General features: G+C 44.4%; 1 protein-coding gene across 1 annotated transcript in view; it reads right to left on the reverse strand.

Annotated features, from left to right (window-relative positions):
• Ctnnbl1 (catenin beta like 1) overlaps positions 1–15,122 on the reverse strand; it is a 154,984-nt gene that overhangs the window by 101,523 nt on the left and 38,339 nt on the right. Inside the window, exons 3-4 of the mRNA XM_027421258.2 lie at positions 11,473–11,579; positions 2,060–2,199 (exon numbers count right to left, since the gene is read on the reverse strand). Coding sequence (XP_027277059.1) covers positions 2,060–2,199; positions 11,473–11,579 — 247 coding nt within the window. The remainder of the gene's footprint in view (positions 1–2,059; positions 2,200–11,472; positions 11,580–15,122) is intronic.

Raw genomic sequence — 15,122 nt, forward strand, 5'->3', positions numbered from 1 at the left:
AGTTCAATCTCCAGAACCCACACTAAAAAACTGGGTGCAGTGGGGTGCACCTGTAACTAATAATGGTAAGATGGAAAGGAGAGAGAGGCAGATCTCTAAAAAAAAAAAAAAAAAAAAATGTGCAGTCCACCTAGCCTGGCCTATATGGTAAAGTTCCAGGCCAATGAGAGACCCGTTCTGAAACCAAAGGTGGAAGGTTCCTGAGCACTGCACCTGAAATTGTCTTCTGACCTCCACACATGCCCTGTGCCCTGCCCCCACCACATGCACAAATACAATAATAAATGACAAATGAATCAAACAAGGCAGTAGGCTATGCCTGGGGAGACTCTGAAATTTACTATTCAATATGTAAACCACAGAGGTGATATTACAGCTAGACTGCTCAGTCACTGAACCTCCCCTGGAGTAGGCCAGCCTTGTATCATGTACCTGTAACAGGCAGAACAAATGTTTATATCCCCGCCCCCAAATCCCTATGCTGAAACCTAATTTCCAGTGTGATGACACTTGGAGGCAGGGACTTTGGGAAGTGAAGAGGCCAGAGGCCCCACAGGTGAGATTGGTGTCCTCATAAAGAGACTCAGCAAGCTCTTCCTTCACCCTGTTACTATGAGAGGACCAAGAACACAGGAACCCAAAGTACCAGAGATAGCGAAACTGCCAGAGCTTGTTGACTGCCCAACACCAGAACTACAGGAAACCATTTTTAGTCATTTATGAGCCACTTGGTCTATGGTACTTTGTAATAGCAGTCCAAGATGCCTAAGATAATGGCCATGGCATACTTATGGGTTAATGCTACCTGAGCACCTGCACAGCAGATGGTGTGGAGGGCCCAACACTGAACTCGACACCTAACAGGCTCTCAGGTATGCCTCTGAACAAGCTTGTGGGAAAGCTCAGTCAGAAACCAGCTGACCCAGAACCCCACAGCAAACCCAGGCAGTCGCAATCCAGGGATGGGCAGAGCCATTCTTAACAATAACAGTACACAAGGCATCAGAAATAACTTGAGATTGCCCTTCACAAAACCACATTAAAATTACTCACTGATTTATTTCTGTGAGAATTATCAGTCAGGAAAGAGCCTAGTCAGACATGCTCTCAGGAGAGAGATTACCAGAAAGAGGAAAATAACACGACACAGGGACAGATTTCCTGTGAACGGCACTCAAGCAGACTCACTACAGTTGTCTCTCACCTCTGCAAATCTGGATTCAGACAGACTAGAATCTATTTAATGAATGTAACCCCATGCATGGCACATAAAACACCTACACTGCAGCCACTGCACAAAGGACAGCAGAGACTAAGCATGAAATGGTTTAGAAGTCACGACACAGATTTTGTTATATAGAATATTACCTAGTGCCTTCCAGGCACCAGGAGCACTGTGTGACAAGCTAATGTCTCTGATTTCCTCAATAACACTAAGGGACAAGGTTGTCAACTCTAGCTTTGCAGGTGAAAATACCAAACTTCACAGAAAATGAGGCCAGGAATCAAGCCCACCTTGTCTGTTTAGGTCTAATGCTCATTCAACAAATAGGAAATACTATTTACTGGGCATCGATACCCAGTTTTTTTCTAAGGAACTAGAAAATAGTAGTGGACAAAACAGACAAGCTTCCCTATCCTCTGGACATCCTGACAAGCATTCTGCCATGGTTCACTGCCTCCTCTAGCCTCAATCCACAGAGCCATCTGTTAGTAGTAGAATGATGTCTACATCAACACACTCGGATCTGTCTGGTCTTGCTTCAATAAGGAGCTTCCAAATTCTGATCTGGAAAATTAATGCTGTTGGTGTGTGAACAGTGTGCTCTAGTACTAGCAGACACCAGGACACCTAGGGATCTTCTCAAGGCCTGGTAACAGTTAAAGCTCAGATTTTCAGATGAGTAAAGAGCAGTGTGTATTTCAGGATGGAAGAGACTAGAATGGAAACGGAAGAGCAGACATGACAGCACCCATCAGCAGAGACAGACAGGCGTGAGAGTAAACAGCTCTTCCAGTGTCAGCCACCTCCTCCCTCCCCCACAGGTCTAAAGGATATCTGTATTATCATGTCCCAGCAAGCCGAGAAGTGACTGCACAGCACTCAGCTCCACTAAAAGGTGGTACAGGTCTGGCATGGTGGCCACCACGTGCATCTCCTGAATGATGTCATTGAGGTCCAGCTCGGATTCCATGAACCTAGGAGGGGAGAACAGGACAGGGTCACTGAAAGGCAAGGGGTACTCACATGGGAGAGCAAACAAGCACAATTGAGACTGACACAATCTGTCAAAATGTCTACAACAGACCAACCAAGAAGTACACTCATCCAGACATCATACTGTCACATCATTTCCTTGGGAAATCGATTTCCTCATTACAAAAATCAATCTTGGATTCAGATCTCATTACAGGGGTCCCTTCACTCCTACAGCCACGGCTGCCTTTTAAGGTCCTCAAAGCATTCTGCAGCAATAAAGGATCTGCCTTCCAGTCCTACGGATTAGCTACCATTACCCCTTGGGGTACAATTCACCCTGGGGTCCTGGACTGCCCATGTCCTAATCCAAAGAGGGTTCCTCTTACTCCCCTTCAGATCAAGAACCAATTATTCTCACCCACACAAAGAAAGAAACGAGACACTGCAGCTGCCCTAGTAGCCACCCTCTTCCTTCAGGCCACCTCTGGTGAGATGAGACAGGCCACAAGTCAGGCTGATCTGGTCTCTGACATTCTGCAGTCACTACCCTCTGTCACTCACATGTCTACCCTGGACCTCTTCCCAAACCTCTGTGCAGACACAGGGAATAAGTTCTACTTTGCATTCTCTCTGCATTGCCCTTCGCAGTGCCTGATGACTAAAGAGTGCCCGGATGAACAAGACGGAACGTTTGTTCCCAGAAGCAAATGAACTAATGCAATTACAGCAACTAAACAATACCTGATCCAAAGTGACCAAGAGGACACAATGGCTACAAACACAGGCTGCAGGACCCAATGGGCTGGGCTTGAACCTGGTTTAGTCACTTTCTTGGTATCTCTATGTGTCAGTTTCTTCATCTATAAAGTGGGGCAATTGATGAGGGGTGTCCTTCTGTATATATGTTTCTCTTACTGGTTGATAACAAAACTGTTTGGCCAATAGAGGCAGGAAGATGGGCAGGACTAGGAGATGAGAATTCTGGGAGAGGTATGCAGAGAGGTGTGACAGGAGAGGACGCCATGCAGACCACAAAGGACTAACAGGTCCAGGCCATTGTCCAGTAAGCCAAGACCATGTGGAAATAGATAGATTAATAGCAATGGGTTAATAATTAAGACAGAGTTGGCCAATAAGAAGCTCTAGCAATCGGCCAACAATTTTATAATTAATATAAGTCTTTGTGTGTTTACCTGGGGCTGAAGCAGCGGGACCTGGAGGGACAAAGAAAATCATGCAACAGACAATACTGGTATCTATCCCACAGAGTGCCGTCAAATAAGAGCCAAAACATACAACACACTTAGCACAGAGTCAGACTCTTAAGAAGCAGGGAGAAACTGTGCTTACTGCTTCTATGCTGGCTACCACCATTACTCAAAGCCCAGCTTCTCTGCTGGAACACATGCTTTGGACAGACAAGAACTCTAGTTTTTGTCTCTTATATCCACAGATGCCCATCTCACTAAGCGGAGGCCAGAGGGAGGGAGGGAGGGAGGGAGGAAGAGGGAGGGAGGGAAGGAGGGCATAAGCAGGGCCTGTGGAAGCCATGAGGAATGGCTCATCTTCTGGATGTTAAAGGCTAGGCAGACACTGGAATCAAGAATCCATAAAGAACAAAACCTAGAGAATATATTTTGTTTAAAAACCCAGTTAATACCCCTTGCTACTGTTTTTCCTGCCATTATTTTCAAGCACTTACATATATGTTTTATAATTGTGAAATATTACTTTTCACAGAAATCTGGGAAAAGGCAAACTATTAAAAAATATACGAAAGTCATCCATAATCCTCTGAGCCAGAGATAACCATTGATGATATTCCAGTGTCACTGGGTCATTTTTCTCAATTCGTAGCCTTTCACCCACAAAGCAAATCTCTGTGGTCTATGTTCAATTTCACTGCCACTATTACCACCAGCTACACATTCCTTACAACAGGAAGAGCAAATTCCTGCAACTGCTAGCTCTTCTCCCAAGAAGCTCCTCACTGATGCACCACTCTCCCTGGTACTGAGCCTGGCCCTCGCTTCCAAATCCTTCTCAAGACAATGCTCCAAGAAGGGACTGCCAATCAGTCAGTGTGTGGGGGAGACTTTATCTGAAATTCCTGTTGTAAATCATCAATTTTAAACAACTGCATAGTACACTTGCTCGGATTGGTGGACTGTAATTTATCTAAAGAATTCCCCTCTCAGACACTCAGATAGTTTCCAATTTACCCCTATAACAAATGGCATGTAGCTGTGTGTATTCAGTCACTGTGTGGGGTAAATTCCCAGGAAGGAAAGCGCCAAGTCTAGGAGCATGCATGACTTCACAGACTTTGATAAACTCTGTCAGAAAGGCAACAACCGTGTTTGAAGGGCTGCTTCTTCTTTGCCTCTTCCCAAGCAGTAGTAACTACTCAACATTGGCTCCAGTGCAAAACAGCAAAGAATGCTATTTAAATTTTTTGCATTTCTGATTAAAAAAAAAAAGAATGGCTGTTTACTGTTTCCATTTATCCTTTAACCATTTTTAAACCAGGGTCTCATCTTATCTCCTAATTTATAAGATGCTCTCTATACTAAGGAAATTCATCTCTGTCACACTGCAAAAAAAATAAAAAATAAAAATAAACCAAGGAGGAAATTAACTCTAATTTATATGTTATGCTTTCTGGACACATTGGCCTTTATTTTTATTTATCAAAATAAAAGTTTTCAAAAATCCAGATAGTCACATCTTTGTCTGCCAACTCTATTTCACATGTATATAGTAAAGTTTTTCTGTGGGAAGATCAGATGTTTTTTATGTCTTAGGAAATTTATTTTACCATGCTATGGGGCAAGGTCAACTTTGTTTTCTACGAATGTTTGTTTGGCCAGCTGCGGCAACTCCATGATCTTCCCTTTCCCTCACATCTGAAGAGACGCCACCCACCGCAGGCTAAACTATGATGCATACTTCCATCTGCTTCTAGCTCTCCACTCTCTCTCACGGGTGCCTCCTCATTCCCACACTGCTACCGTTTTCATCTGCTGTTATAAAACACGCCCTTGTTATTCCTTTTCAGTTAAGCTTTATTGTCTGTTCTTACCTGCTTATTATTCAAAGCAAGTTCTATAACTATTTTATCAAGATTCCCCAATATCACTTTTTAAAGGATCCTTCTTCTGTGCTTGCAAATAGATTATGTTTTTAGATCATTCAGAATTATGGATCTGGTGGGCTTGTGCAGAGCTGGGAGTGTAAGTCCGGGGACAGAGCACTTGCCTGGGATACAGAAGGCCCTAGGTTCAATACCCAGCACCACAAAAGGAAAAGAAAATTGCACTGAAATCAAGCGTCAATGTGGGGTGGGCCAGTGCAAAGGGGACTTGATGATGCAATGCAAACTGAGACGGCTCCTCCAGGAAAAACTATTTCATACTCACCTCTGGTCTCCAGCACCTGGCTCACTCAGAGGTGACCAAAGAAACTACTAAGGGTGTCTGACAGAGAAGGAACAAAGGCAAGTGCTGCCACAAGTGTTACTGTGACTTGAGTCTGCTTGAAATAAGACAGACTCATGCTGACTAGAGGACCTGACACTTTGTGACATCCGTTCCAGAGTCACACTTCAGGGGACAGAGAAACTGATTCTGGGAAGTAACCAAGACTTCAAGGAGATACCGTATCATATGAGACAATCTAATGAAATTCTTTTTTATTCTTGGGAATCTTAAGAACCAGAATTGCCAAAAGAAGGAATAGGTTTCTTTGTCAAGTTAGATCTTCATCACTGGGAGTGATGTAAAAAATAAACAAACATTAGCCCAAGATGGTGGTACACATCTTTAATCTCAACACCTGGGAGACAGAGGCAGATGGATCTTGGTTTGAGCTACATAATGAGTTCCAGGCCATCCAGGGCTGCATAGTTAGTCTTTGCCTTAAAATAAAATAAAATACCCAATTAGGTGTGTTGGTAGGTGCCTGCAATCTCAGCCTAGGAGGATCACGAGTTCAAGACCACTTTGCTTACATAATGAGTTCAAGAGCACTCTCAGTCACACTTGGAGGCCTTGCCTGAAAAATGAAAGCTGGGCAGCTTGCCTACTAGGTGCAGTGTCCTGGTGACCAATCTTAAGACCACTAAATACATAAACATAGAGACAGAAGGCAAGGCTTAAACAGCAGTAGTAACAGACTTCACAATTCTTTGAAACATACGATATTAGCACTAAACTTTAAGATTCAAATGGTCAGAACATGATTCAAACAAAACAAACCAGAAGAGAAGCAAACTCTAAGTACATCACAAAAGTCCTACTAGGTGCAGTGCTACATGGATAATGAGACATAATAAGAAATACCTGGCCCCAGGAAAAGACTGACCTGGATGTGACCATAGCAGTGTTCCAACAAGCATTCAGCAAACCTATACAGGTGCCATTCACTGGCTTAGGTACAGACACTATAATAGACAAAAAATCAGCCCCGTGTCTCAGAGCTCCCAGCCTACCATGAATGCAAGCCATCCATTACACACTTGTAAGTGTAAGGATGTCCAGTGCTTCCCAAAGAGCTGCCACTGGAACACCCAGTGTGGTCAAAGACAGAACATTAACTACTTATTTCTAAGTCTTGATTTCCTTACCTTCCTCGCAGAAGGATAGTGAGGATTTAAAGAAACAATACATATAAAGTGCCTGTTGGCTCACAGCAGCTGCCTTGAGTCTGTTATGTTATTAAAAAGACAATTCTCTTCTGTTTCAGCTGACCATTCTCTTCTGTTTCTTCTGTACAGCCCACTCACTTGAAGCACAGACTACTATTTGCAGAAGGCTGTCTTCAGGGAAGCAGTACTGCTTCAGCAACACCTGACTCATAGCCAGGGTAAAGGTCAGGTGAGAGGTGATAGAAAAGCAATAGAGCAACATATTAAAACAGTAACCAGGCAGAGATGGGGTCATGGACTCCATCTGACAAGACAGAAACTGTTCTAATCTGCCCATGCTCGTTTGCTTCAGACAAGCAAGATGTTCTCCCTCAACCAGGAGAGTGAATATTAACAAATGACCTCGGTGTTTGAAAACACAGGACTACAAAACAGTCACACTATCAGCCATCACTGCAGAGGGACAATAACGATACTTCCAACCCAATTAAAACAGATTTTCTCAAGGTGCGGTCCCTTGATGTGACTGAGGCAGTGGGAGATCCCTGGGGAAGGAGGAAACTGACAGATCAAAAATTTCATAATTCTTAGGTACTAGCAGTCCTTTCCACACTTCTTTCACCAGAGTACACACCCTGGAGTTTTCCCAGGGTCCAGAGAACAAGGGATAATGTTCATTGTCTTGTCTTGTGTGTGTGTGTGTGTGTGTGCGCGTGCGCGCGCGCGCGCGCGTGCGTGCGTGCGTGTGTGCGTTATGTCTATGGTATATGCAAGTGTGTGTGCTATTGTGCGCACCTGTGTGCATACACAGAGGCCAGAGGAGGATATCAGGTGTCCTGATCTGTCACTCTCCATCTAATTCCCTTGAGGGGCTCACAAAATGCGGAGCTAGGCTGGTGGTCTCGATCCTAAGTGAGTCTCCCACCAAGTTCCCAAAGTGCTAGTGCTACAAGCCCATGTGCAGGCCTTTCACAGGGATGCCAGGAATCTGAGCTCAGGCCTTTGTGTTGCTCTTCCCAAGTGAGCTATCGCCCAGCTCCTAGATCATTACCTTAATGGCAAGTAGAATATAGATTTGCATGTTCTTGTGTTTGCTACAATTTTTTAAGAAAAGCACTCTAGGGTACTCAAGTGAAAGTGCAAAGGGGCCATGAGACACACACAAACACACACACACACACACACACACACACACACACACACACACACACACACACAAAGGTTATGCATCACTACACTAAATGATTCCATCCCTGACAATGAAGAGGGGAGCTTAAAGCCTACTACAGAAGTAGCACACTCGGTGTGATGTTTGGGAGAGAGATCACAGCGCCAGGGGAGGCTGCTGGTGGAAGGCTGTCAGCTGAATCTGAAACACAGCCAAATGAAGAGGAAGCTATCAAAACAACACTCACATGTACAGGAAAATAAATCCAAACGTTTCTGATCTCAACCGAAAAGTCTCATTCAAATACACAACAAAAATTTCCATCTTAATTGCCCCTGGCCAATCTGGAGAATTATGGAAGGCACTGTGCCAGCAAGAATTCAAGAACTCAAGGTTAAAGCACAGATAGTTTCCTAACTGCTTTTTGACACAACAAAAAAGTTCTACATGTGCAGTTTCAGTTTTTATATGTTCAAATTTTAAACTAAAGTAGCACATAAACTTTTCTACAGAATGTCAAACACTGTTTAAAGAAATAAACCTCTTTCTGAAAAGCAGCTTATCAATGGCCCCACAAGAGATCAGTGGTACCAATTGAGAGGCCAACAGCCACAGTTGCCATCACTTCACCACTCTCGACCGCAGGGCAACAACCACCTAGGGCACAGAGGCGATGCTGCCATCAGATCTCATATTTTCAGTGCCATCAACCTGCAGCACAGCTTCCTCCTGAGGGGTGCTTAGCTTCCAGGCCATAGGGATATAATAAAGATGACAAAGATTACACAGGAACTCTCATGTTTACTGAGCATCTGCAGCCCAGCAGATACCACACCAATGCCACAGGAACAAACAAGACACAATCTACATCCAACTGCAAGAGCCCAACATAGAGAGACAAGAAAACAAACAGCAAAGGTGTTAAAGAGTGACCATATCTACCGTGAGTACATGGGAAGAAAATGCAGCTGGGGGGAGAAGGAAAGAATAGGACAGGTAACTTGGAGTAGCTTTCAGAATTACAAATGCCCTTCAGCCTGGGCATTCAACCAACGTTTAGGAATCCCTATAGGAATAGGCAAGCGAAAAGGTATGTATATATACAAGGAAATCTACTTGCCACTGCTTATAAAAGCCAAGGTTAAAAATAATCTAAAACTGCTAGAGATGGCTCAGCTATTAAGGACACTGACTGACTGCTCTTCCAGAGGACCCAGGTTCAATTCCTAGCTTCCCCATGGTGGTTCACAACCATCTGTAATTCCAGGCCCACAGGATCCAAAACACTCTTCTGACCTCCATAGTACCAAGCACACATTTGTACACAGACAAACATGCAGGCAAAACACCCATGTAGATGAAATAAAGTTTTAAAAATTTGAAATAACCTAAAGTCCATCAGTATAAAAATAACTAAGCATATTGTGGGATTTCCTAACCATAAAATACTATGCACCAGGAAAAAATCAAAAGGCAGATAGACAGGAAAACATTTCCTGTTATATAAACTCAAATTTGAATAGGCCATTGTATAGCATAAAACAGGGTATAGAAATCAGTCTAAAGGAGTCTTCACAGACTCGGTCGGAAGGTCAGGTGTAGGTACTGGGGTGGTGGTAGTAGGGTCAGTACAGTGAAGGGAGTTCCATTTCTTATTCTACTTACGCAGTGAAACTTTACAATAGCATCAGTCTGTGTGATACCTGTGTAATTAAATTCGTGCACACATGCACACACTACAGTGTGAATTGCTTCTGTGTAGTGGAGGTCAGCAAAACACCAGAGATAATGCAAGTACTAGGAAGCAGGGCTGTGATCTAGCTGCTGTCACAGGGGGCTGGGATTTCCCTGCCCTGTCCCTTCACCCACAGAAAAGGAGAGTATTTGTACCACTCCAAGGCACAAGTCACATTGCCTCCCAGGCTTGCTGTGAAAATTCTCTACCCTCTAGCAAACTGGGAATTGTATTCTCTCTCTCCTTCCCCTGTTTCTCAAGCATTTGTGTGTGTGCATGTGCCTGTGTGTGTTTGTGCAGGCACATGTGCCATGATGCACACACAGAGATCAAAGCACAACCTTAAGTGCTCTCCTCACCTCCCACCTTGTTTGAGATAGTCTTTTATACTCTACTGTGCACACCTGGCTAGCTGGTCTGCCAGCTTCAAGGAATTCTCCCATCTCGATGGAGGAGCACTGGGGTTACAGGCATGCTACCCACCCAGTTTTGCATGGGTTTGCAGGTTCCAAACTTAAGTCCTCACACTCATGTGACAAGTACTTTACCACCTAAGCCATCTCCTCAGTACTGCTTTTCACTGTGCTAGCTACATGCTTAACACAAGGCCCAGCCCAAACACTACCTTTCTTGTGAGGTCCCCACAAAGCACTTGCTCCTTCTTCTGTGCTCCCATAGCATTCTGCTTATGTCTCTACCTCACATTAATAGTCAGTCTCCCTCGTAACCTACAAACTCGAATGCAAAGATCCTACCATCCACCTCTTAATTGCCTCAGGGCTTTGGGCCTATTAAAATTCATTAAACCATTTATCTGAAAAGGGAGAAAGACAGGGAAGAAAACAGAGATTTAGAACTCTAAAATCTATACAAATCTTTAATCCTTTTTAATTGGGATTCAAGATCGAGAGATCGAGGATCCCACACTATGGTTCCTCAAGGTAAAAACATTTCAGGAGCGTCTAGAGCGCACAGGTGCCGAGCCACAAGCTGGCCACTGTTCTCACTTCATCTCCCCCAAAACCCACTTGCCATTCACAGGAGAGACACTGAGGCTGAGAAAGACGTGATTGTTCATGGTCACTCGGAGGTCCCATGCACACCTGTCTGACCTAAGCTTTGGACATTCTCTCTGCAATAAAGCCTGGCAGCCATGGGTAATATTCTAGGGCACAGAAAGAATGACGTAGGAAAGAGTTAGCACAGTAGGGTTCCTCTTCGGGAAGCCTGCCTGCTTCCAAGGCTGACCTAGAGCTGGCTTCTGAGACGGTCCCTGAGTGCTAAGGGTGTTCCTCGGCCAGGCTGTGTAACACTCCAGAGCTGCTTGCTTTCTGGAAGTCTGTTATTGTGGTGGTTCTGGCTCTCAGAAAATGCAGACCTGCCAAGTCCTCAAGTCAGCCTCCCAGGACACAAACAAGCCAGTGCAGTTCTCTGCAGGAAGACACAGTGCTGTCTGTCTGCCCTCCCCCAGTGGAAGGAAACAGGAACTCTGCAGACATGCATTTCTCCTAGCCAACACCTTTGCATTGGCTATAATAAACCATAGCCCTTGGCATCACTGACTCAAGTCCTTTGTGTCCTTCCAGTGACTTCCCAAACTTGTGGGCCACACTGGAATCCTGATCAAGTCACAAAAAGCCAACAAAGCAAACAACAAATTCAACAAGTGAGAAAACAGGCCATCATGGAGGAAAAGGGAGGGGTATCAGCAAGTGGAGCCTTACTTCTCTGGGTTGTCGGGAAACTTGATCCGAAGCTCCTGGTTTTTGTAGGACCGCTTTTCAAACGTGAGGATCATCTTCTTCACAGAGCTTTCATCCAGTGGCTCTTCCTAAAACAAGGATAACAGCTTCAGTGTTCAGGATCTCACAATCAGCCACTCTCACTATGGCTCTTATATCCACCTGCTGCCATGGCCTCCGTGGGTTCAATGCGAGTAGACACTTTTCCTCCCCAACTAGAATGGCAGCGAGGGGCATCATCCTGGGTGTCACGTCTAATGCCCTGCCTCTACACAACGAAGCTTCATCTCAGGCAGTAAAGACTCATCCAGCAAAGGTTTCTCACGCACAACATGGGTGCAGGGTAAGCAATGGTGCTGGGTACTTTTAGTCAATGCTTATCTTGTCCCTTTGATGTACAGGCAAGAAAGAGTCAGAAAATAAGAAGAATTTACTTAAGATCAAACCCAAGTCAGTGAGTGCCAGGGACTCCTAGATTCTTCCTCACACCAGAGGTCACACCAGTCTATAAGCCGAAGCTGCTCTACTGCCTGTTTCTGCACAGCCTGTAAGGGACAAATGGCAGTTGGGGAGCTACACACACTGCTTCACATTATCACAGGTTTCTGCACCTGGTCCTTCTGAGCTACTGAGAAGAAGGTCAGACCGGTACTTTGGAATGTTAGTGTAGCATCAAGGATTAGTTAGCCTTGAGCCAGATGTGGTACTGAGGCAAGAGGCCTACATGGACAAGGTAAAGGAAAAAAAAAAAAAGAAGGGAGGAGAGGAGAGGGGAGGGGAGGGGAGGGAAGGGGTAGGGGGTTAATAATTGGACATGACATCACATGCCTATAATCCCAACACTCATGTAAAGGCAGTGGGACAGCATCGTCTACATAGTAAATTCTATGCCAGTCAGAGCTACCAGGGAGACCCTGCATCAAAATAAATGAATATTAAATATAAAAAATAAAGCATTTTGGTAACCTCCCTCAGAGGAAGCATTAGAAAACTAGTACCACAGAGCTGTCTTGCTTCATTCACTGCAGAGAAACCTAAGAAAGTAAATTAATTAATTGAACAGTCTATATTGAGGGCCAGAGAAAAGGCCCAGAGGTGAAGAGTTCCTGTTTTTCATAGATCCTGAGTTCAGCTCCCAGCACCCACACCAAGTGGCGCACAACCAACAGTAATTTTCACTTCATGGGATCGGACACCCTCTACTGGCCTCCAACACCTATATCTACACACACTCAAGCACATCAGTCTTTTTAAAATTTTGAGTCATTTATCTTCCCTACACACACAACCTATAGAAATTTCAGTTCACTTTCAGTTTAAATTAACGTAGCAAAGGCACCCTGCCTCTGTAACACTCTCCCAACTTCCAGCTTCTCCACTCTGTCTAACAGCCGTAACTCACACCTAAAAGCAATAAAGAAACTGCTTTGAGGAGAACTTGAAATAGATCCTCTTGGAAAGCACTGAATCATCCTATAATTCTGTACGGACTCAGAAATACTGGCTATTATTTTATTATGAAATCTCAATGTTCTTCCTATATTGGGTTTTAAGTGGGAGAAACCTATACATTCATTTTGAGCATGATACATTTCTTAGATTTTATCGACCTCAGGATCTGGAAGCACTCTGCTGGGCTCTCACCCCTCCCAGGTCTACAGCTCAAGATGGCTTCCCCAACATGGTGAAAACTAAAGTCAATGTCTGGCTTGTTTAGGACTCAGAGCCTCGACTCCCTCAGAACAACAAACTTCACTCTGAAATGTCTCAAAGCCTCAGCAAGTTTACTTCATGCCTTCTAATTGGTCTTTCCTAAATTCATCCTCGTGGTGTCTAGAATAAAATCCCAACCCTTCATGTAGCTGATAGAAGGAAAGTCTGGAAGGATCTGGCCCAGCTAATTGCCCCAACCTCAAATCAGGGCAGACACTGTGGCTGGAGAGTTGCTCCGCAGTTAAGAGCACTGGCTGCTCTTCCAAAGGACCCAGGTTTGATTCCCAGCACCCACACGGCAGCTAACAGTCTGTAATTCCAGTTGCAGGGGATCCAGTGCCCTCTTCTGGCCTCTGAGGGTACCATACATATACCTATACTATAGCCAAAGCACCTATATGAATAATATAAAAATTTTAAACTAAAAAACAACAGGGCAGGCATAACACCCTAGAAATGGCCCATGTCTCCTTGCTTACTGCTGGTTCTTCAGCACCCAGCTTATCGAAGGCACCCAGAGAAGATCTGCTGAATAGAGGGAGGGAGGGCTGGAATGAACATGTTTGCTGGATCTTTCAAGGTCACAGAAATGACCTGAACAAACTGTGTACATAAAATTGTTTGGTGAATTCCAGTAATGAATAATGATGCTGTTCTTAATAGCAAGAGACACAGCATACCCAGCATACCAAGAGGGTTGAATTTAAGCAACTCAATCTGTCTAGGGAACAACTACTTCACTTTCCAGTCTCCCTCACAGACACAGCTTTTCCTTCCCTCACTAAACTAACATTTGGACCACTCTGGGGGAACTATATTCATGTGAGTGCAGTTCTTGTGGCATTTCCAGCACCCCAGCCTCCCCAGGGTTTGGCTTCCCTCCTCAATTCCTCTCCAACACTGGGGAACCGAATTATCAGTCTTAGTCATCAGCCTCAGCAGTATCTCCAATAGCTCAACGTCAGAAACCAGCGGGAGATTTCAGAAAGATGAATGCTGGTGATGTAGCACAAAAAGGACAATAATATTTTACAAGCCCATGTGACCACAGGGGCAAGCACCACTTGTTTTCCATCAGATGGGACTTTGGTAGCAGTGAGAAAATAACTCCTGGACTTTTAGCCTTTTGTGTGTCATTTTTACAAAGTGATCTCTTTGTTCCTGTCCCCCATTACATTTCTGTCTCCCAGGCTAGAAACTACTTACCCATGACAGCCACTGCCCCAGTCCCCCAAAACCATCTACACAGGAATTCTACCTTCCAATTAACTACAGGGTGAACAGACTGAGCAGAAGCCAGAGGGAGGAGAAGGAAGCATTGGCTACACACACTGTAAGCCCTTCGAGGTTGCTGCCCTCTGAGAGGCAATTGAGAACTCACAGCTCACTCCCATAGACTCCCAAAATGCCAATGTATTTTAGGGCAGAACCTCAGACAGCACTGGCCCAAGCCCCGGGGAATAAGGGACTATTGTCATAGCATAGAAAAGACCTGTCTGGAATACTAATTAAGTTTTTTCTTCTTCTCAGATTCATGCTCCTGCCTCATTTTTAAAAGCCAAACTTAGCATCATGTATTTGAGGGAACCAGAAAACAGCTGGCTCTTAAGAATCCATTTCCATAATTCATATTGAACAAAGTGCCACAGTGAAACCGCATATAAGTTAACACTTAAGGATTTAAAAAGATACAAGGTAAGGTCACTTTGTTTTAATCGCTGGTATTTTACCTCTGTGCTTCTCTGCTCCATTCATTTACTCATTCAATAAATATTTATTAGGGCCTATGAAGAGCTAGATATTGCTCCAAGTGCCAGAGACATAGTTGTGAACAAAACAGAGCCAGGCCATTTTCATGAGAGGCCAAGAGAGGAAAGCAAATGTAAGATAAATAAGGATTTCAAACCACGATTCATGCT

This window comes from Cricetulus griseus, chromosome 6 (assembly GCF_003668045.3).
Source record: "Cricetulus griseus strain 17A/GY chromosome 6, alternate assembly CriGri-PICRH-1.0, whole genome shotgun sequence".
NCBI lineage: Eukaryota > Metazoa > Chordata > Mammalia > Rodentia > Cricetidae > Cricetulus > Cricetulus griseus.